This window comes from Rhinatrema bivittatum, chromosome 1, assembly GCF_901001135.1.
Source record: "Rhinatrema bivittatum chromosome 1, aRhiBiv1.1, whole genome shotgun sequence".
NCBI lineage: Eukaryota > Metazoa > Chordata > Amphibia > Gymnophiona > Rhinatrematidae > Rhinatrema > Rhinatrema bivittatum.
This window is the reverse complement of record NC_042615.1, coordinates 281,710,920-281,733,496: the sequence shown is the minus strand read 5'-3', so window position 1 is coordinate 281,733,496 and position 22,577 is coordinate 281,710,920. Positions and strand designations below refer to the sequence as shown.

At 43.6% G+C, this 22,577-nt stretch overlaps 1 protein-coding gene across 1 annotated transcript; it reads right to left on the bottom strand.

Moving 5' to 3' along the window:
- Window positions 1-621: 621 nt before the first annotated feature.
- LOC115087958 (neurofilament light polypeptide-like) lies at window positions 622-16,350 on the bottom strand. The gene is made up of 3 exons (XM_029595752.1): window positions 15,264-16,350; window positions 3,742-3,866; window positions 622-2,283 (listed from the first exon to the last, which is right to left on the bottom strand). The coding sequence occupies exons 1-3, from the start codon at window positions 16,266-16,268 to the stop codon at window positions 2,223-2,225; spliced, it is 1,191 nt and encodes a 396-aa protein (XP_029451612.1). The 5' UTR covers window positions 16,269-16,350; the 3' UTR covers window positions 622-2,222.
- Between the last annotated feature and the right edge of the window lie 6,227 nt (window positions 16,351-22,577).

Sequence of the window (22,577 nt, the reverse complement as noted above, 5' to 3'; positions counted from 1 at the left end):
CCTTTCAACCTGATCGCATGACCCCTCATTCTAGAGCCTCCTTTCCATTGAAATAGGCTCACCTTCTATCCAGGGAAACCTTTGAGATATTTAAATGTCTCTATCATATCTCCCCTATCTTGCCTTTCCTCTAGGGTATACATGTTTAGATCTTTAAGTCTATCCTCATACGCTTTAGAACAAAGACCAGTGACCATTTTAGTAGCCACCCTCTGGTCTGATTCCAACTGGTTTACATCCTTTTGAAGGTACAGTCTTCAGAATTGTACACAGCATTCCAAGTGAGGTCTTTCCAGGGACCTATACAGGGGCAATATTAGCTCCCTTTTTCTGCTGACCATTCCTCTCTTTATGCAGCCAAGCATCTTTCTTGCTTTTGTCATTGCTTTATCCATGAGTCTGGCCATCTTAAGATCATCAGATACAATCTCTCCTAGATCCCACTCCTCTTTTGTGCTTAGAAGAATTTTGCCTCCAATACTGCATCTGTCCCTTGGGTTTTTTGCTAGGGATGTGCAATCGTTTTTCCCGAATTAGGCAATGTCAACGAAATTGCCTAATTCGGAATGGTTTGGGATAACCGAAAAACGATTGAATTTTTTCCGAAAAAAATTCCAGATAGTGTGCACTAACCCAAAAATCGGGCCCCCCCCCCAAAAAAAAAACAAAAACCCCCCAAACTGCAGGAAAAACGAAATTCCCATGCGGAGGCCCTGAAACTAAGCCCGATATGAAATTTTTCCCCGAAGCACATCTCTAGTTTTTGCAGCCCAAATGCATTACTCTGCATTCTTTAGCATTGATTCTTAGCTGCCAATCTTTAGTCCATTCCTCAAGCTTCACTTGATTTTAACTCATGTTTTCCACACCTTCCTGGCTGTCTACCCTGTTGCAGATTTTGGTACCATCAGCAAAAAGAGGAATCAAATGTAGCAAGATACATTTGGTTGCATGCATCAGGAGTAAATGCCACCTTTTGAGAAGTCAACTAATTAGCAGATATTGAATGTATAAAATATGATCCAATAACAACTGTTATCTGTGCTTGGTGCCTTTGTAGTGCAGCAGTGCCTTCCAAGGTGCTGTTGTATTCATGACCCTTTAGGTGCCAAAGCCTATTGTATAATTGTTAATAAAAGAGTCACCTGAGTCTCAAGTATCTGTGCTGGCTTTGCTGTCTCACTTCAATTTCTGAAAATGGCTGATTGCTGGCCTAAATCTGATTTGTACACTTCAGAAAAGAAAATGAAAATGTTAACTTGCTGGTGACACTTGATTTGAAGTTCAATCTCTGCAGAAAATAAGGTGGTTTCTCTTTACTAGACTCCTTTGTGATGGCACAGTGTATGCCAGACTGCCCTCCCACTCTTTCTCACTCCCACCTGCCCCATTTCTTCTTACATAGATTGCTTCTCAGGCAATTCTTACAGCTTTAGCCAATTAAACAAAATGGTCCCTGTCTTCAATTAAACTGCACATATTAACCTACCTTGGCACTTTCATTCTTTTCTCTGATTCGCTCGAAATGCTTATTTGTCTTGTCTATCTGTCTTGACTAGATTATAAGCTCCATAGAAGAGGAATTGTCTCCTATGTGTGTATCTGCATAACACCAATGCATACATCTTGTAGCGTTAAGTAACTGTATAGTAGTAGTAGTAGTAGTAGTAGTAGTAGTGGCTTCAGAATTTACAAATTGCAAAGCAGAAGTACAGAGCAGAGCTCTTAAGTTTTAGATTTCTGTAGGAATCTGTCAGACGCTTCATATAAGCTAACTAATAGAATTAACTACCAGAACCCACAGGTTACCCATGGGTATTTGCTGTTTTTAGCTGTGTCTAGAATAGCTACAGAAACAACTAAATATGAACTGATAGCTAATAAAGTTTATGTAAATGTACCAGCATTAAATCTGTTGAGAGGAACTCTGAGCGCCATGAGTAGAGTCCAGCATCCAGTGTCTCACATATCATGGGGTAACTGCATTCTACACCACAGACAGTCATTAGCACCATCGTAGGGGAATAATTACAAATTGAACATGTTTTCACAAGTGTAAACAATTTTTCCAAACAGATTTCACATCACCTTAAGTTTAAACTAGGGCTGAACTGGAAAGGGAGAGGTAGCTGCATGGGAGTAGTGGGAGAGAGGGATCAGGAATCGCAGTGTGCTATGGAAAAGAAAGCATCGAGATGACTGGTTCTTGGACACAGGAGGAATCAACTGAGCATAGGAAGGGATGTATAACTCAAGCGGATCTCTTCTCCTTCTAGCAGTTTTCTGAAAAACAAAAATGTACTTTAGTTTGAAAATGCACAGTAAAAAGCAAATTTATTTAATCTTGTTTATTTAAGGTCATATGATAATTGCTTTAAGGCCATATGATAATTGCTTTCTTGTATTGAGTTAAAAATGCTAGCTCATCCTGCATACCTTCTCACTCCCGATAACTCTAGTCAACGAATGTGCCCCTGAGAACTTTAGTCATTGTATGTGTCTATCTTTAAACTGTATGTTATATGAACACATTAAGTGATTGTATTTGTCAATTCATATTATGTATGTCATGATGTAAACCGTTGTGATCTTCATTTGGAATGATGGTATATAAAATGGTTAAATAAATAAATAAATAGATAGATAGATAGATAGATAGATAGATAGATAGATGTGTAAGAATTTGTGCAGAAAGGGTGTATTAGTTGTGTGGTCAAATGCATTTATCCCCAAGACTATATGGGTACAGTTATATAGTGTCATCTCCTGCCCATGGCCTTCATGTTTTAGGTTCTCTGTTTCCAGTTAGCTGAGCCCTTTCAAGAGTATGCTCAGTTTGGCATGCTCATGCTATTAATCCTGTCCTTGCTAAGTAACATACTCACATTAGTAAGATGATACCAGGTTCTAGAAGCTACTAAATAGCACCCAGTTATCAAGCACTCACTCAATAGCATGGAGGGTGGGCATACCAAGCTATTGAGAGTGAGTTGGTAACTCCTCATTTGCATTTAACATTCCTTCATTTACATATATAGACATGCAAATGAAGGAATGTTACCCTCACACTAATAACTGTTTGGACTCCTTTAATGTACAACATAAAGCCTTATAGCATAGCTCACTATTTGTAGCATGCACAAGAAAACCTTAACATGTATGCTAAAAGTTATTGCATTGGCCCTTAAAACTGATTATTCATAATGTAGAAGATATGGTAACTAGTCTCCATTAATGTTGGAAATAATAACAGCATGGGAACTGAACACAATATGTGTGTGTTGGGGGTCGGGGGAGGGAACAATGTGAATGCAATAAATAGAGATTCTGGATTTTATCAGAATGGAGACTGAATCCCATCTTAGCCCAATTCTCTGCAAAGTAATAATAATATTGTCACAAAATATTGAGAAGAGTATACCATGCTATAAATCTACAATTATAGGTGGTAGGTCTATATGTGGTGGGTAAGCATATAAACTGAATGTTGTCTGGCTCCAAAGGGTGGTCCCTGCAGGATATGAGTGGACACCATTGGTGGAACAGTGTATGGTAGCTTTGATTGGAGGAAAATGGAGGCTAAAGTTTATAGATATCATTGACAATAACATTGTCAAAATATTCAAAGATACTTATTTTTAAACCATATTGCTATGAAAATGGTTTACATCATGTTCTCATTAGGCAGCATTTTCTGATACCTTCATAAATATCTCTTCCATTTCTAGTCTGGCTTGTTACCTGTAAGCAGCTATCTCAATATCCAGTGCCATCTTGACATTGAGCAGATCCTGATACTCCCGCAGGTACCGTGCCATCTCTTGCTTAGCTTCCGTAATTTCCATCTCAAGCTCGTTGATTCTTTCCTGAGAATTAAAAATATTTAAAAAGAAAAACAAATTAAAAACTGTGTCAATCCATTTAAAAATGTAATAAATTATATGCTGCTCCTTCAGTGTAATTGGCAATCCTAAGTGAAATCCTGAAGCCAAAACAAATGCGGTTGCCAAAATGCAAATGCATTACCTCCAAACAAAATAAGTCTACATATGTCTAAAATATTGCCATTATTCTAAAATACACTTTTCAGAGCTTAATTTTCAGTAAGGCACATTTATTTTCACATGCAGAAGTTGTGCCATCTACATTCAGTGTGGGAAACAGAGTGAAGCTCAAAGGCAATTTTTTATTTATTTTATTTTTTTTAGATTTATATTCCACATGTTGCACTTTTTTCAGCGCTTCAAAGTGGATTACATTCAGGTACTGTAGGTATTTCCCTATCCCCAGAGGGCTTACAATCTAAGGGGGTTATTTTCTAAACCCTTATCGCGTGTGTTAGGGCCCTAATGCACACAATAAGGCCATATTGCATGTGAAAAAGGCCTTTTTGCAGGCGATATGATGCAAATTAGGGGGAGGGGAGGAGTCGGGCGGGGAGGGGAGGAGTCGGGGAGGGAGGGGAGGAGTCGGGGAGGGGAGGGGCGGGGTCGGCGGTGTTTTCGCTGCCGGCGATAATGTTACTAACATTATCGTCGGCAGTAGCACGCCAAATAACTACACCTTTTATGGTGTTGCTATTCGGTGCGAAAGCTGGCAGCCGGCGCACTGCAGTGGTGCGAAGGCTGCGGGCTTTCGCAGGCACGCCCCCCTTCACCCCCCCCCCCCCCACCGCCTGTTTTCGCAGGATTCACCATTCTGCGAAAGAATGGTGAGTCCAGGCCTACGTTAGTACCTGAGGCAATGGAGGGTGACGTGACTTGCCCAAGGTCACAAGGAGCGACAGTGGGACGTGAACCCTAGTGTTCTATGAGGGCTGTGAATGCACCCATGTTTGCTGAGTGGAATGCATAACAGGAATACTACTGTTAACAGTCAGTCATAGGGTTGGGTTTTTACTGAATGCATACTTGTTGAAACCAATGAGGTCATTTTTAAAAGCATTGCTCATGCAAAAATGCCCACATTCACGTGTATGTGGGCCGTGCGCGAGCAACGAGGATTTTAAAAAGCTGCGAATTACGTGCACATGTACCCATGTGCACATGAAAAATAAGGGGGTGGAAAAGGGGCAGGGCATGGGTTGTTCTGGGTGAGGCCAACATTTATGCACATAACTCCATATTTTAAAACCGTAAACTGCAGCCCGCGTAGGCTTCTTATCCATATAACTTTACTGCTGCTCCTGATGAGGAGCAAGTCTGCAGCTCTCACATTTTAGGGTTTACAGGACAGGGTGAGGGGTCTGGGTCAACTGGGGGACGTGCAGGATGAAGAACCAGAGGGGTCTGTAAGACTTTGTTATTAACTGGCCACAAAACGGCCAATGTATTAACCCACAGGTTTTCCTACGGGTTTTTGGCAAATTTTGTGTGCAATTTTTCTACAGATCCAAATGAGCTCTATAGAAAAATTCCTCTTGAAATTTTACTATGGCGAGGCTGGCAAAAAAATAACTATATCTTCTGAAGCTGTTGTAAACATTTTGGAGAAAACCAGCACACAAAGAGTTTTTCCCCTGACTGTTTACATCTAATTCAGTGTTAATGCACTGTTTTGATGATCTTGCATTGCAGCAGCTCATTAATTTTGGATTTAAATAAAATTTCTTGTATAGCAGACTGTTCATAAAATTGTACTGTTGTGAAGACCAAAATCTACGAAATCTTTGTTACGCCCATCGGTCGCAGAAGGCTGCGACCACTAATGCTCACCTCTTTCTTTGCTGCATTATCATCCTTTGGCAGAATGGCGGCCTCTGCCAACCACCGCCGACTAGCCTGGCGTTCCCGGGATGGCGTGGGCGCTGCCGACCGCCATCTTGATCCAGGAATTACTTAGGCGTGCACGCGCATATGGGCTACCTGTGTACACGTCATGGCGGGAACCTCGGGGGTGTCCCCTCCGGGTGACGTCACCCATCTACAGTGCTTAAGCTCGCTGGCCCTTTGCTTAGATGAGTTAGCAAGGAGTTCCCTCTTGTTGAATTCCGTACCTTGGACTTCCAGTTCCAGTTTCTACGTTGGCGTGAGGCACTCTGGGTGCCCGCTCCTCAGGGGCCCTACTTCGTTTCTGGTTATCCGCTCCCTGGAGGACCCTCTGCCTTGAACTGCTATCGGTCCCACTCCCTGGGACCTCTCCTGGAACTTCCTTTTGTGAGTACCTATTCCCACGGACTTCAACTACCTAGCCTCGTTGCGGGATCCTCTACGGGGTACCCCATGCCTCGGGCCACCACCGCTTCATCCCAGAAGGAACCACTCCAGTATACCCTGCCTGCAGGTCATTACTGAACCACCCCTACAGGAACCCGGTTGGGGTTTCTGCACCTCGGATATCTTTCTCTTCTTCCATTGCAGAGACAGATTCCCGGCATACCCCGCTCCGCGGGCCACTACCGGATCGTCACATCTGAGGTATCACCCTTGGGTATACCCCTCTGCTCTGAGCTTTATTTGCTACACCTCCCGCTCCTCAGGTTGTGCCTTTCTCTTCTATCATTAAAGACTCTATTCCACAGTTGTGTCTGACTGCGCTGAGACCACGCCTACCGATGTTAAGGCTCACAGGGCTCCTCCCTGTGGGCAGAGACACCTCTCACCTTGGCCCAGGAGTTCACACCTTACGAAACTTAACAATCTTTCACAAAGGGGGTATTGTACACAAAACCCCACAATTTTAGGGTTTCCATGTGTTTTTTGCACATGAAGCCCCTTCTGCAGAAGTTTCTGCAGATTACTACATCACTTCAGGGTCGGATTTAGGATTTGGACGCCCTTAGTCAGGGTTGGAGATTGGCGGGTGGGAGACCATGGAGAGTGGTGGGTGGATAGTGCAGGGGTGGCCAACCTTTCACACACTAAGAGTCAAGAAATTGGAAAGCACAGTACCAAAGAGCCTTATGTTTTTAATAGACGAGAGGTATGGAGGGAGAAGGGAATACCCCCTGCCGAGAGTATCTCTCTCTGTCTCAACCTGTCCACCCTGTTTCCACTTTCCACTGAGTTCTCCTTCAATTCCAGTCTGTTCCTAAATTCTCTATCAATCCCCCCATTCTCTCTCAATTCCCCCTCCCTGTTCCCACCAATCTCTCCCTCACTTCTCCACCCTGTCCCCACCAGTTTCTTTCAATTCTCCCACCAGTCTCTCTTTCTCTCTCTGTCTCAATCTCTCCATTCTGTCCACACCAGTCTCTCCCTCAGTTCCCACACCTTGGCCCCACCAGTCTCAAGTCTCCCACCAGTCTCTCTCTGAATTCTCCCACCCTGTCTCCGCCAGTTTTCTCTCTCTTTCAATCCCATCCTTTCTCCCAATCTCATAATCCTCTCACCTGTCTCTTTCTAAATTTGCCAACCTTGTCTCCACCAGTTTTTCTCTCCATCATCTCCCTTTGTCCCCACCACTATCTCTCTCAGTCCATCCTGTCCGGACCTGTCTCTGACCAACCTCTTCCTCTTTCTCTCCCCTATGCTCTGCCCAATCTCTGTCTTTCTCTCTCTCTCTCTTATCCCCATCAGTATCTCGCAATCCTCCATCCTGTTCCTACCAGTTTGTCTCTTGTCAACTCCAATATAACATTCTTTAAACCCTTCAAGACCAATGACAAGGGCTCAGCGGCTCCAACATTAACACTTCCATCTGCATGAGTTGTGCTACTCTGTCCCTCCTCCTCCTCACCCTCTGCCCACCACAGTATCTCCCCTGCCCCCACCTTCGCTTATTCTCTCCTCTTCTGCACTCCCTCTTGTTCTCTCACCATTCCCCTTCAGTGCCCTCTCTCGTTCGCTTTTAGATACCCCTCCACCATAAATGTTCCAGGTGGATTACAGTAAAACATACATAAAATATTCAAAACTAACATATAAAGACTAAAGTACAAACATGCGCAGTAACCTATAAAACAGAATAAAAACCATAATGACACAATTATCCTAACCTTAAACTGAAATATAAGTAATAATTGATGTTGTTAAACTTTTTATAACAAAGTTAGCTAGGTCCAAATAAATGGAAGACAGACTGAGACTTAGCCACCACCACAAGCCTGGGAAAATGTTTTAGCACTTTCCTGAACATTGTCACAGCATCCTAATAACACCAGGGAGCATATTCCATAATTCAGCTTGATCATGAACTTCATGCAGAAGGATTGCCCAAAAAGATGGAACATCCAAAATGCCAGCATTAGATGACCATAAGGAGCGCATTGGAATGTAAAAATGCAACATCGGATTATTTAATCATTTGAAAATAAGCATTAAGGTATTATATTTGATACATGGTTCCACAGGCAGCCAATGCAATGCTTGTAGTATTGGTGATATGTGATCTAGAAGGCCAGTCCCCATCAAAATCCTAGCAGCTGCATTCTGAGCTGTTTGAAATGCTTTTAAGGTGACAGCTGGAAGACCTAACAACGAAGCACTGCAGAAATCCAAGCCAGTTAAAATTAATGCCTGCAACACAGAGGGAAAATTGCTCTCAAACCCCCAGAAACATTCACTCCTTCTTGTGCTGCCCCATATCCCTCAGTCATGTGTCTCTCTCCTATCCTTCCCTTTCTAATCATCCCCCCTATCGCCACCTCTGCACTCTCCCCCTCCCCCATCCCCGACACCATTTCTATTTTTTTCAATCTCCCCTCAATCATCACTACTTATTTTCTTGTACACACTCTTTCCCTGCGGGCTTTCTCACATTCTCCCCCCTCCCCCCCCCCATTCAACACCCTTATACCAACCCTCTCTTCCTTCCTCTCTTTCACTCACCCAAACTCTGGTCCTGTCACATTTGGTGCAGAACAAGTGGCAGCATGGACCTTAGAAAGTAATAAGGCACCAGACAGTCCAGTTTGCATTGCTGACTTCAGGGAGATGGGGAGGGAAACGATAATTCCCCATCCCCATCTTCTCCACAATATAAGTTGCTCTTTCTGCTGTCCCCCCCGTCCCCCCCAGTTCTTGCAGCATTAATCCCTTTCACAACACTGCCCTCAGAAGCATTCACTCCCTCTTGCGCTGCATCTCCTTCAAGTATTTACACCCTTCACCTCCCCAACATTCACTTCATGCACCGCTCCCTCAAGTATTCAGTCTCTGAATAAAGTGCTACTATTTTCCCAGGGCTGCAACACCATAACCAATAATCCAAAACCTCTATCTTCTCTTTCCAATATGAACCCATATAAGATTCTGAGCTGCCAGGGCTCCACCAGCGGGGAGGGGATATAACCTCCGGGACCCTCAGTGCAGTAGGGGAATAGTCCAACAGTAATCTACCTCTCAATGGGTCTTTTCAAATGATTCAATGAATGTACACTGTGATAGAATGGTAGATGACATCAACGAGGCCAAGAAAAAGTACTGCCAGAGTCCTTTGGTGATGTTCAACATAAAACCAGTTTACTGCAGCTTGAAAAATAAGATCCAGGCCAAGATGGCAAAAATGATGAAAAGGACCATGATAGTGACAATTTAAAGAGCAGCAGTATCTTTATCCGTAACAGCCTTTCTTCTAACCCTCCTTCTGTTAGCTGAATCAGTGTCCTGGTACCCTCCCCAGTGTCCTTCATCAAAAATAGATTGAGGAGAAGAGAAACAACCTCGTTCTCAATATGTCTGTCTCTATGGTTAATTGAGCATAGAGAATCAAACAAGCTGGAACGCAATCCCTTTTGGAAGGGGCGATTTAGTCTTCAGATTAGACTCTCTCAATTTCCAAAAATGATCTCCTAAGTGGTGGTCCTTGAGGCCTTCAAAATACAGCAAGCTCAAACCCTGTGTGTCAAGGTCTGACTCCAGCTCCTACAAAATCTCATTCTCTTCTACAAAAACAGTATTGCCAACCCTTTTTTATAGGAAGGCTAAAACCCATTACCATTAAGGGTGGGACCCAGCTAGGGGAGGCACAAAAAAATGCAAAACCTCCCATAACCTGAAAAACTGAGATGGAACAGAGGAACAGAGATGAAGCCACTATTACATACATTAACCCCTTCTTCCCTCACCCCCTTTCAGCATTCACCTCCTTTCTCTTGCCATAAATTATTTTGGCCTGACTGGTTAAGTCCCTTCTCCCCTCTGCTGTTAGCTGAATCCCAAGTCTTGGGATCACAATAAGCTGCTGGGCCTGCTGCTGTGTATACTGTATCCCCCTCCCCACCAGACAACATCCCAGATAAGAGCTCTCTACTCTAGACTTCAGATGGGGTGGGATTTGGACAGCATGGTGAGGGCTAGAGCAGAGAGCTGATTGGTTCTTTGCTCTCCTGTCAACTGCAACCTCACTTCCTCCCCTCCCTTCCTGTTCTCCACTGTTGCTGACTGCAGACTTGGTGGGGGGGGGGAGGGGGAGATCTGCGATGATCAGAGAAAACACTCTGATTCTTGCTTCCACCCCCCTTCTGTCTTTGTAGCAACCATAGGGGCTGGAGCAGAATGGCTCTTTTCTGCTCTGCTCTATTGTGTGTAATTTCTTCTCCAGCCCCTCCCTTCCTAACCTCTGCAGTGCTATTCAGTTCCCATGTGGCCAATAGGGCAAGAGCCATATTTTGCACATGAAAGAGCCACGTGTGGCTCCCGAGTCACTAGTTGATCACCCCTATTATATTGTAATTGTAATTTTGTTTACTCATGGATTTCTGAGGGCCAAGCCCTCACCCAACAAACATTATAATAGGCCTAATACAATAAGGGTTCCAAGTGTCTTTTATGCAGGTTTTTGGTTGGCTTCCATAGCAGTGCATATAAATATAACATACATGTTATGAGTGATATTTTTTATAAGAAAAGACTGCACTTTGTCCTTTTTAAATAAAATGCGTTGCTAGGAAAGGATCTAGGATGGAACTGGGGATGAGGAAGGGCAAGAAAGGACCAAGGTTGGAGCTATGGGAGAGGGGAAAAAAGGAAAGGGGTGGGATGGAGCTGGGAAAAGGAGAAGGCCTAGAATGGTTTGGGGAGAAATGGAAAATAGGGTTTTTTATCGGCGGATTAAAGAATTAGAATTTAAATAAAATTAAAGTGAACTAGATATCATTTTGTATTGCTCCTCCCATTTCAAAACAATATAATACCCATATCTTTGCACATTAATACCACAGACACACCATCAGAAAAATCTCTCTCTTTGGCCTTTAATTTCATTCATTAGGATAGTAAATCTCACTCTGTAAGATGGGGGTGGGAGGGTGCAAGGGAAAGGTAGCTGATGACAGGGAGGATAGGTGGGAGAGAGAAAGCTAGATGATTATGCCATGGGGTGGGATGTTGCGGGGGAGGAGAGGGAAAGGAATGTGATTAGATGGGGGGAGGGAGCAATGTTGTACATTTACTGGATCCCTTACTTTGAATGTCATCACATTTCTGCTCTGTTACCAGATATTTTGTAGGAATGTTCGTATTTCAAAAATGTAAGAAACATGACAAATGAAGCTATCTTTGCTTGTTTTCATACAAAATAGACCTCCCTGAGGCCTTTCCATGTCTCCTGACCCTCAAGAAAGTCTCGCGGCCCAGGCTGCATGCAGCTGGACCCTGTCTGGGCCCCTCTGACACCCCTCCTAATCCACAAAACCAGCTCGGAGGCCCAGGCCTACCTGGCTGAGCTGAAGGATACCTACAGAATAAGCAGCCAAATGTCCAATCTGAATTTCTTTATTGGATGGAGACAAACATTGCATATTTTTGTCCCCATCCAATAAAGAAATTCAGATTGGACATTTGGCTGCTTATTCTGTACTGTCGCTTCATGGCTTTGTTAGGCAGCCTTCCTTGCTGTTTCCTCAGACCCTCACTCTGGAAGGATACCCAGCCAGGGCCTCTGCTCCTCCAGTCTCTGAAAAACTAACCGTGGCCAGAGATCCCCCCTGTCCCTACTTTTCCCTTCTACCGTGTGTGGGGGGGGGGGGGGGGATCATCAAGAAATGGGCAGGAGCAATGCCCATTGCTCCTGCCCCCACAGAGTCCTTTAAAAAATGGTGCTGACCACTTGAAGGACGACATCAAAGTGACATCACTTTGGTGCCTGTTTCAGTAGTGGCTTTACAGCATAATGTATATACAATATAATGGCATCAGCCGCACCTGAGACAGGCGCCGAAGTGACATCAATTCAGCACTGTCCTCCAGGCAGTCGGCAGCATGGGAGCAGCAGCTATGGGCTTTGCCAGTCTCCCTTTCTTGGAGGTGCCCCCCAATAGAAGGGATAAGTGAGGGCCAGGGAGATTCTCAGCCCCAACAAAGTCTTCAGAGAGGATAAGAGGGGATTGAGGAGGCTACAGCTGGGCATAGCTCAGCCCAACCAGGTAGTCTCAGGCCCCAAAGGTGGTCTTGGCCTATGCCCTGAATCTTTGTTGAGAGGTGGGAGGGGGAGGTGGAAAGCCTCAGGGAAGCCTGATCAGGTTTGTTTGATGGTTTTGAGAGGTTTGGGGGGGCGTTGATGAGGTTTTTTTTCAGTTCGGGAAACAAAACAAAATGAAAAAAAAACATTAAATGAATAGAAAAACAAAAACAAACAAACCCCAAAGTGAAAAAAGAACCAAAATGATTAGGCCTGCACATCCCTAATACTTTGTGAAGTACACAAAACCTTGCAAAATAGTCACTTAAGAATCTATTAGGGATGTGCAATTGTTTTTTGATGATTAGGAAATTCGTACAATATTTCCTAAACCATCATGGATCTGGAAACCGATAAAACAATTGCATTTTTCCCGAATTTCCGTAAAAAAAAATCATTTTTCGGCTTAGTGCGCGCTAACTCCTGTTAATAAGCACTAACAAAAAAACGTTAATTTTTGTTACTTTTTTTTATTTTTGTTAGCGCGCACTAAGCTGAAAAACGATTTTTCACAAAAAAAAATGCCGATCCGCAGGAATACAAGATTTTCCCTCGGCCACACAAACCCAAAAGCAGAAATGATTGGGCACCCGATGCACATCTCTAGAGTCTATATTGCAAACCACCCATGCCAAAACAGCAGTTAACTTTCAGAATTCAAACATCAACAACTCTATATGAAAAGGCAACACTGCAAATGTTCCACTGGGCACCAGAATATTTATACACCTCTTATTGGGAACTCAGAATAGTCTGGACTGCTACAGATCCCTACCCAGAAACTACATACTAGCAGAATACCTTAACTCAATCACACACACTGCATACAGACCCTCACCAAATACAGAATAAGTAATCACAAATTAGAAACAGGAATATGTAAAAACAGAATTCTTTGTATGCCATTCTCTCCAGCCTCACCCCTCTCATTCCCTGCAAAGGAGAGAACAAAAGGAAGGGAGGGTCTAGATTAGAGAACGGATTGCTCTGCTCTGTTCCATGCTCAACCCCTCCCCTCCTGCTCTCCTCATGCTGCCTGGAAGGGGAGGGCCTGCAGCAGGAAGCAGAGGGCTGTCCTTTTCTGCCTGAGATTGACACTAGCCAGAAGAGTCATCAGGGCAGATCCTTGAGTGCTCATGCAGTGTGCCTCCTGCTATATGGGGTGTGCAACAGCTGCCCACTTTGCCCATAGGTAAAAGCTACCCTAAGCAGGAGTGAAAATGTCATAATGCATTGGGATGTAAGTTCAAAAACCATGAATGGCCAAAAATAGGGTTGCCAACTGGCTCCATATTTTCAGGACAGGTTGATCCAGTCCTTCTTTTATCCCATTGCATGCTGGGACTTATTCTGCTTTTCCTCTGCATTCCCTAAGCAAAGCAAGACTATATGTACCTGCATACAATGGAGTAAAACCGGGACTGGATCAATCTGTCCTAAAAATCTGGAGCCAATTGGCAACCCTAACCAAAAGTCTCTTCTTACAGAAACTGATTCACTTGGCAACTGTCACTCAGAGGCAAACTAAGCAGAGTCAGAATCCATTCATGGATGTCCTTGCAATTAGTAGATACAAAAAACATTAGTAAAATTTGTAACATTTGTAATACATATAGACTTATACTCTTTCCTAGAAGACTTAGGAATAGTGCGGTGTTAATCAAGACTCTGTAATGGGTGCTAATTGGATCTAGAAAGCATTTCGTGAGATGGCATTTCTATGTAGCACATCTCCTTTCCTAGCGTTAAAAACGGTGTATCCCTGCAGAAAGCAAATTTGTCTTGATTCCTTCCATTTGTAGCAGCAGTAACCTTACCAGACTCATGCTAATCAGCAGTTTGCAATATAATGCACTAGGTATTTCAGCTGCAATGGATTCTGAATAAACACACACCTTGCATCTATTCAGATTGAACTATAGTTCTCCCTGTATTAGAAACCATGGTTCAGTGCACTGTGTACTGAACTCCCGTTTCTAACCAACATATGATAGGATGCAGTGAAATCACAGTACATTAAGGTTACAAGACTACAAGCAAAAAAAAAAAAAAAAAGCCAAAGCAATGTATTCTGCACCAATAACAGTGGAAAAGCACTGAGTTATCAAATAAGTCTAACCTACACTGATAACAGTGATAAAATACTGCTGTACCACTTCAGTTCATCAGAGGATAAACACATTTGCCTTCATATAAAAAAAAATCCAGTTCTAGTGCCGAAAGAAAATGTAATACATTTCATGGCATAATAGTTTAATCTTTTCTGTCTTACTATAAGCTTAATTAGGCACACCTCAGTTCTTCATATGTACTGTATAGTTAAAGAGGCTATAATATAAACTGAAATGAATTCAAGCAAGGAAGTCTTAATATTTTCATTGCTACAAACAGGTCACATTTCCAAATTATACTCATTCAAATCAATCTCAATACAAATACTTATGGGCTTAACTTTTTCTTTTATTAATATTAATTTACATTTTAGTAACTTAGATGTTTTTAGTGATTCTTAGTATTTGTTTTTTAAGGAACTTTAATGTAATATGTTTTAAGTACTACAGTATTATGATATTATTTTAACTGCTAATTTATATTTTTCTGTGCTTCTTCCTTTTTATTAATGTTAGCTGTTATCTCTTTTAATAATTTAATGTATTTTCTCTGTCAATACAATTGTACACCGTTGTAAAGGCCTTGCCGATGTGACGGTATAGAAAAACAATAAACTATAAACTATAACTTATTCCCATTACAACCTGTCTGCCAGTCATTCTCTGGTATGTGTTATTTGGATACCATGAAAACCTGAATAGCTTTTGTGCCCACCAAATCCCCCAGCCCCAGAATGAACACTGTCAGTTCAGCAGGTGACCTTCGGGTAAACTGACCTTGAGAATAAAATGCTGCCAGCAGAGGCTCCCTACCTGATACTTGATTACATCCCTGGACTGCTTGTCTTCCAGGTTTTCCAGCTGCTTGTTCAAGGAATCAATGATACTTCGCAGGGCTTCAATCTCCGAGGACCTGGACTGCAGGAGTCGCCGATACTCCACAGTCTCCTCCCGAATGGACCTCACCACATCGTTGTTCTTGCTGGCCAGCTCCGCCACGGAGGCAAACTTGGTGCGGTACCACTCTTCAGCTGCTTGCATGTTCTTGTTGGCTAGTTTCTCGTACTGTGAGCGGATATCCCTCAGTGCCAGTGACAGGTCTGGCTTAGCTACCTCCACATCAACGGTGATGCTGGCTGCCTGAATCTGGGCAGAGAGTTCTGCGCTCTCCTCACTGAACACTTTCTTCAGGAAGGTGATTTCCTCCACCAGAGAGTTGATGTTGCCCTCGGCATCATTGTTGCTCAGCACCACCTTATCTGCTTCTTCCCGGATCTTCTGCAGGCAGTCTTCCGCCTCCATGCGTAGCTGGACTTCCTCCTCGCATTTCTCCTTCATCTGTCTGTAGACCTCTCTCATGTGGTCCCTCTCTCCTTCCATTCTCATTTTCTCATCAGTCTCGGATTCCAGCAGGGCCCTCAGGCTCCTCAGCTCCTGCTCGTAGATGAGGTGCAGACGGGAAGGGTCAGTCTGCTTTTGCCTTAGAGTCTCCAGCTCCACCAAGAGAACCTTGTTCTGCTGCTCCAGGTAATGGACCTTTTCGATGTAGGTTGCAAACCTGTCATTCAGGTTTATAAGCTCCTCCTTCTCCTGAGCCCTGAGATTAAGCAGCTCGGTGTTTAGGGTACTCACCTGGGAAAGGTCAAACCTTTCCATGTGGTGGGGAATGGAAGTCAGGGTAGTAGTCCTCACTGACCTTTTGACAGGAGCCACAGACTTGTGCATGGAATAGGCAGATGTAGAGATGGTGGACTTGGACGTGCGAGTGCACCTGTAATCATCCCAGGGTTTGCGAGAGCTGAAGGGGTCATAGTTCATCTTGGCTGAATAATGTGGTTGCTGGATTTTTTTTTCTTCCAGCTAAACAGCAGCTTCCCACACAGAATGACTCTGATACAGCTTTCCCTTGCCACTGCACCAATAGCAAAATGCTGCAAACCCTGCCTTTATATAGTTTTTTTCAGCCGCACATCCCCGGAGAGCTCAGCTCAGTCTTACAGATGCAGCCAATAAGAGCACGCTGCAGTGAGAAAAAAAGATTGATTCTTTGCTTCTCAGACCAAGAAAAAGCAATGAGTAATCACGAGGGAGGTCTCTTTTCCTGCTGAACAGAAACCTGGTCTTATTTTTAACAGGAGACATTTTGTTCCTGTTCTTCCACTCAGCAAAAGAGGAATATCCCATCCCAGTTCACAGGACACTGCTTAATGTGGTTAATTATCAGTATCTCAGTCTCAAAAAGACTTGTACTCAGAATCACAGTTTATAGGTCCAACATATTAACCATAAACTATTTTAGTTTGCTAAAAAGCCTGTAGACATGATTATAAATAGCGCAAGGTATAAAGCCCTATAATAAATTCAGTCAGCAACACAAAATAATACTGAAGAAGGAAATTTAATGCCAACATTTCAATATCTATAATGGCTCTGATTAATGTGTTTTGAAGAGACATGGCATAATGTAATTGGAGCATCAGGACAGAACAGCCCCGTGGACCACATTACTGGCCTCATGTTTAGATCTTGCGCCTATTTTGTATTACAGATTTCTCTGTATGTATTTTTCAGATGCTGTGTCAGTGATCAGGAACTAAAATGGAAGTGTCTTAGAGGGGTCAGAGTGGAGTGAATTAAGTCCCTACTCAGGGCACCCACTATTCTCTCGCTATTCCTCTGCCCTGGGTCACCACTGCTGGCTGAATTTTATGAGCAAAAGATTTATAACGTGCTGTCTAGTTGTCCTGTCAAGCTTCTTTAAATATATATTCCTAAAATGCAAATGATAGGGTTTTCTCCACCTGGTTACCTGACTTGCCTAAACTGTACCTGTTTGGGGGTTCCAAATATTGGACGATTTGCAGTGGTGGGAGCTAAGGTATAAAAATACCCCTTTTTGTAGGGGTTGGTATTCATCCTGAGGTTCAAATCAGGCAAGTAATGAAAAGTCTCTCTTAAAGGTTGTTGTATCGATTAAAGGTGACAGAAAACAATAGTGCCATTAATTAAAAAAAAAAAAAAAAAAACCCTCCTGTTTTGGCCTTTCCAGACGTTTATTAAAATATAATAAAATCTGCCTGCCGGGTGAGGTAGGAGGATACCTGAACTGTGAGCTGAGGATTGCCCCTCCTTGGCCTGATAACCTGTACTATACTGGGGAATACTGCCATCCAACTCCCTCTGGGAACACTGAACTGTTTGGGCCCTGTAAAAAAGAAAGGCAGAGGGTAATTTTATAACTGTACATTCAAGTAAAGTCTGCTTGTGCCTTTCATTGCAGACTTTACCCTGGCTTTTCAAAATGAACTGACGTTGGCTTTGACAATTCATGCGTAAGTGGCCTGGTACAGGCGCAAAGTTATATCTGCTCTGTCGAGGGCGGAACTTGTGCAGGTTCTCGTACCTGCATTCATTTTAAAATAATAAAAAAAACAATGGGTGGAAGGCACAGCTCCACTTCCCTGGAGCACCTCTCCCCAGTCCAGATAAAAATTATGTACAACACTGGGCTATTTTATAACAGCCATTTGCATGATTTTATGTAAGTAAATAGCTTTGATATATATATATATATATATAATTATTTTTACATTAGATGAACTGTTTTTCTTTTATTCTGCAATTTCCATGTCCCTCTTTTCATCCATTCCAGCTGCCACCATTATCACTGCTGCCATTGATTTAGTCCTATCTTTTAGTTCTTCCTTATTTATTGATTGTTTCCAAGCTATGCCTGTATTTTATTTCACTTAAGATGTTTTGTGTCTTATTTTATTTGTGTGTATTTAAATGATGATATGTATGTTACATTTTAATTTGGGAGGGGCGGGATATAAATACTTTTAAATACATAAATAAATAAATGTTCTGTATCACATTATAAAGCCCCTGGTGGCATAAGGCAAATAAAATTGCTCAATTGATTGACACTCGCGACTTCTAAATTTTGTACAGTATTGGCATGTATGATGCAATGACAGCTGAACTCTTTCACTGTAAAAATTCACCTCTGGCACATTTTTAAACTTGAAAGTTAAAAATTGTTATACATGATTAAAAAGCACATTAATTCCGTTGTCTGTACCCCCACCTTAGCTCCACATTTTACTCTTTCTTGTTTTCTCCTTATTTCCAGTCCTGCACATGGGTGTAGATGATGAAGGGTAGACCTGCCAATTTCATCATATGAGACAATCCCATTGATGTCATCAAGTGGGGCAGTCTCTATTGTTGCGCTGGAGGTGGACCCTTGGCCTGGTGCAGGATTGATACGGCCCTCTGGTCGGACCCAGAGAGTGCCTGCCACCAGGAGGTGGAGCACACAAGGAGACAGAGGCTAACTGGAGCTTCGCCAATAACAGTCCGGGTTTTCTGCAGGTTGAACCCTTGGGTACCCGGACCGCCTGGACTTAGGTGGGCCTCAGATGGTCTCCCAGAGAGGTAGTGGAGGGATGTGCCCACCACAAGCAAGGGTGCACAGCTCATGCAGAGATGATGGACCAGACCTGAACTGGAGGCTCCGGAGACCTCAGGGAGGTAACAGTTCAAGAAGGCTCTCCGGCGAGGCAGGCAGCGCCTGCGGGTCTAGTCAGGTGAAGGCCACGGGTAGAATCCAAGCAGGTTGGTCTGGTAGTCACGGAAGGCCAGAAGAGAGTGTCCGAGTGAAGCGCAAGGGTCAAAGCCAGAGTATCTGTCCAGAAGTGGTCAGCCAAAGCAGAGGTCAATACCAGGGTCAGTCTGAGCGTAGTAAAGGCAAGTGAGGGTCAGTTCCAGGTAGCAGACGAAGAGCGTAGTGAGGCAGGCAGTGATCAGTTCCAGGCAGCAGATGAAGAGAGTAGTCAGGCAGGCCAAGGTCAGTACCAAGAGATCAGTCCAAGAAGGTACTACCTGAGTAGGAACACAGGAAGGAACACAGGGCGCAGGAACACTGGAACACAGGAAGACGCAGGAACACTGGAACGGACTGGAATACAGGAGCAAGCAGGAGCATGAAGACAAGCAGGAATATAGGAACAGAGTAAACTTGAGACCCTGAGGTGTAGACCCATTTGCCAAGGCGAGGTCCTGGGGAACAGGGCCTTGCTTTTATACTGGAGTTAGGTGACATCATCGGGCTGCGTCGCAGAGCTGGTTCCTTCCCTTGGCCCTTTAAAGGGCCGGGTGATCCGCATGCCTAAGGGCGGGGCCGGCACCGTAGAGGACGCTGCGCCCCGGCGTGGAGCTAGGCCCGATGTGGAGGGCCTAGGAGATGCCGTCGCGGACGGGCGGTGCAGGCAGCGGCAGCAGGAGAGGATGGCCTGGGACCCTCTAGCACAGGAGCAAGGTGAGCAGGCCCGGGCGCGGGCCTAGCGCGATGGGATGCACAACATCTATGATGTCATCAAAGAATTTCCTTGAGATAGTTTAATAAATAGTTGGTGACTAAGGGATGTAAATATGTGATATCTTTGCATAAAAACCACCTCCATGAAAGTTGGTTTCAGCTAGAGAACCAAATTGTTGGATTTTGCAGATTTATTATGCTTTTCAGAGTGACTGACTTGACTCTACATCAATAAACATTTTCCATTAGATTATATGGAAAAACATTATAGAAGAAATTTTTGCCTTTTTGGGGTTTTTTTTTTTTTTTTTTTTGCTAAGCCAACCCTTAGATATGATAGTTTTTGGTTCGGATTACCATTTTTTTTTTAAAACAAATGCACATCCTTAATAATAAATTCAGCTGGTACTGGAACCTATTTCTTTAGTGTCTGCAATATATTATTTAGAAACGTGACAGCATGCAGCTCCTGTCCACATGTTACCTACCCTCACTATCTAAATTGACCTCCTTTCCACCCACAGTCTATTCCTACAATGTTATGACTGACTTATTATCCTGGCTTTCTTCCCATTAACATAGATATCTTCCTGAGGAAAGGTGTTATATCTTACTCTACCTATTTTGATATATAGCAAGAAATCTTACATTGGTCACTTTGTGACATTTGCTAAAGTTGTTAAATGTCAAGTTTGCCTTGCCTGTCTCCCCATTGACCCCACTCAGAAATATTACAGTAGACAACCAGATATTTGGATGGGGGTGGAAGGGACATAAGTAGAAAAATATTTGAATGACAAGTGGTCTCCATCATGGCTGCTTACTGCAAATGCTGGGTGGGCAATCCTGATCACTGCACAACAGCAACACCTAGTGGCCAGACCCAGCATTCATACAAACCAGATTCCAGGGGAAATACTATTGCTGTGATGACTGGGCTAGACAGAGATGGAGTTAAAAATTGTGGAAAAACCCCAGGTAGCAGTGGATAAAGATTGATTATAATTTAGCCCCAGTAAAGCCAGGTTCTGATTGAACTGGAAACCCAAAAGAGCAGCAAGCTACTACCAACTACTATCAACTGGTGCTTTCATGAAAACCCTAAGTTATACCCGCGGGATCGTTTGTACTAACAGCGCTAAGAATCACTATGTACAAAGTATGATGGTTTTGCATTGAAGTATCTGTAATCAGAAATCCATCTATACAGTAGCCCCTGAGGCAGCTCCTGTGTGAGCGAAACTCGGCCAGAGTCGGGCAAGTTCTAATAAAAGGCCCTTGGTACACCAATCTTCTTTGTTTCTTCGCTACTTTCCTATGGGCCACACTGTATAAAAAAAAAACTAACAAATGAATAAAACTATTTTAAAACAAAATTTTAAATAATAAAAAATGAGTAGACATTAAAATAAGATAAAAGTAAGATAATCACAAATAATAAAAGAACAAAACAAAGAAAGAGAAGACTGGGGAGAGGCAGTATGGGGAAATTTGAGAAGGCAGTAATGTCAAATCACTATAGTATTGGAGTAAGATGGTTAATCTACATTTCTCTAGTAAACCATGCAGGTACATATACTCTGGGTCCCTGGACCCCAGCTCCAGGGCCTCCTTCACTGCTAGGTGCAGGGTGTGAGCAAAGCATCATACTCCCTGATATTCCCCATTGGATATTGTCTTTACCATGTTGGAGCCATTGTCTGTGACAAAGAACCCTGCAATTTCAATTTTGGCTCTCTCATCCAGCTGCCAATCCTCCAGCATTCCTCTAATGGCTCCTAAAATATTGATCGAGATATGGGCCCCATGTGCCAGGTGGGTGTACAGGAAAGCCCACCTGCGCCCTCTTACTCCTTCCCCTGTGGAGCTGCTGCCTGTCCCTACCTCAGCCAGGTCCCACCAGTGTGCCATCAGGGAGAGGAAGGAGTGTGAGGTGTTTGTGGATGACAAGATGTCACTAGTGAAATGCACACTGCTCCCCGTGACTTCGCCAGCAGCGCCTGTATGTGACTATGACAATGTTTGTACAAACTTGGGGTGACCTTTCTACTAAAAGTGGTCCTGGAGGACACTTTATAGTTTGGCGCTAATAGCTGCAGCAAACACCTGAGACCTGTGTTCTCCATGACCTGCAGTGGCTGATTATCTAAAGCGATCATCTCATCATTAGTCCTAGTCATCACTTTGGATGCTGCCTGCCTCTCCCCATGACAATGTCACCGAGCACCACTCCATTTCCTCCATTCTGGGCTGTCTCTTCTTAGGTATAGCTGGGAACTGCTGCTGCCGGCCTGCAACCTGGCTGGTAGAAGGAGCTGAAGATTGGAAGCAGCTTGAGGAGCACCCGGCCCCTTTTCAAATAGTGTCCTCTGTCTTGCAGAAGGGCCCCCTGACTACTGCTTCTACCACCATCCTTAGGTGCATATTGAAGGGAATGCTGATTCTTCAGGTGATGCTTCATCCCAGAATTACTTAAAAAGCCCAGTTGCTTCCTTTGGCTGAAGTCCTTCACACAATAGTTACAATCCAAAAAGTGTGAGTCCTTCCTGATTTAAAAATGGCATCAGATCACAGATGTCTTTCGTAATCTCCTGCCTCTGTCTGCAAACTTGGGGGTGGATGATGCTGCTGACACTGAAGTGGTGGTGGAGACTGATGGAGCCTGAAAAACCGGGGATTTACTCATCCTCTTTTTCTGTACTATCAATGTAGTTTGCTCTCCCTCACCAACACAGCTCCTGCCTCTCTCTCCTCTGCCAGTGAAGCAGAAGCCAGCACTGTATTGGTCTTCAGCTAATGCCTCT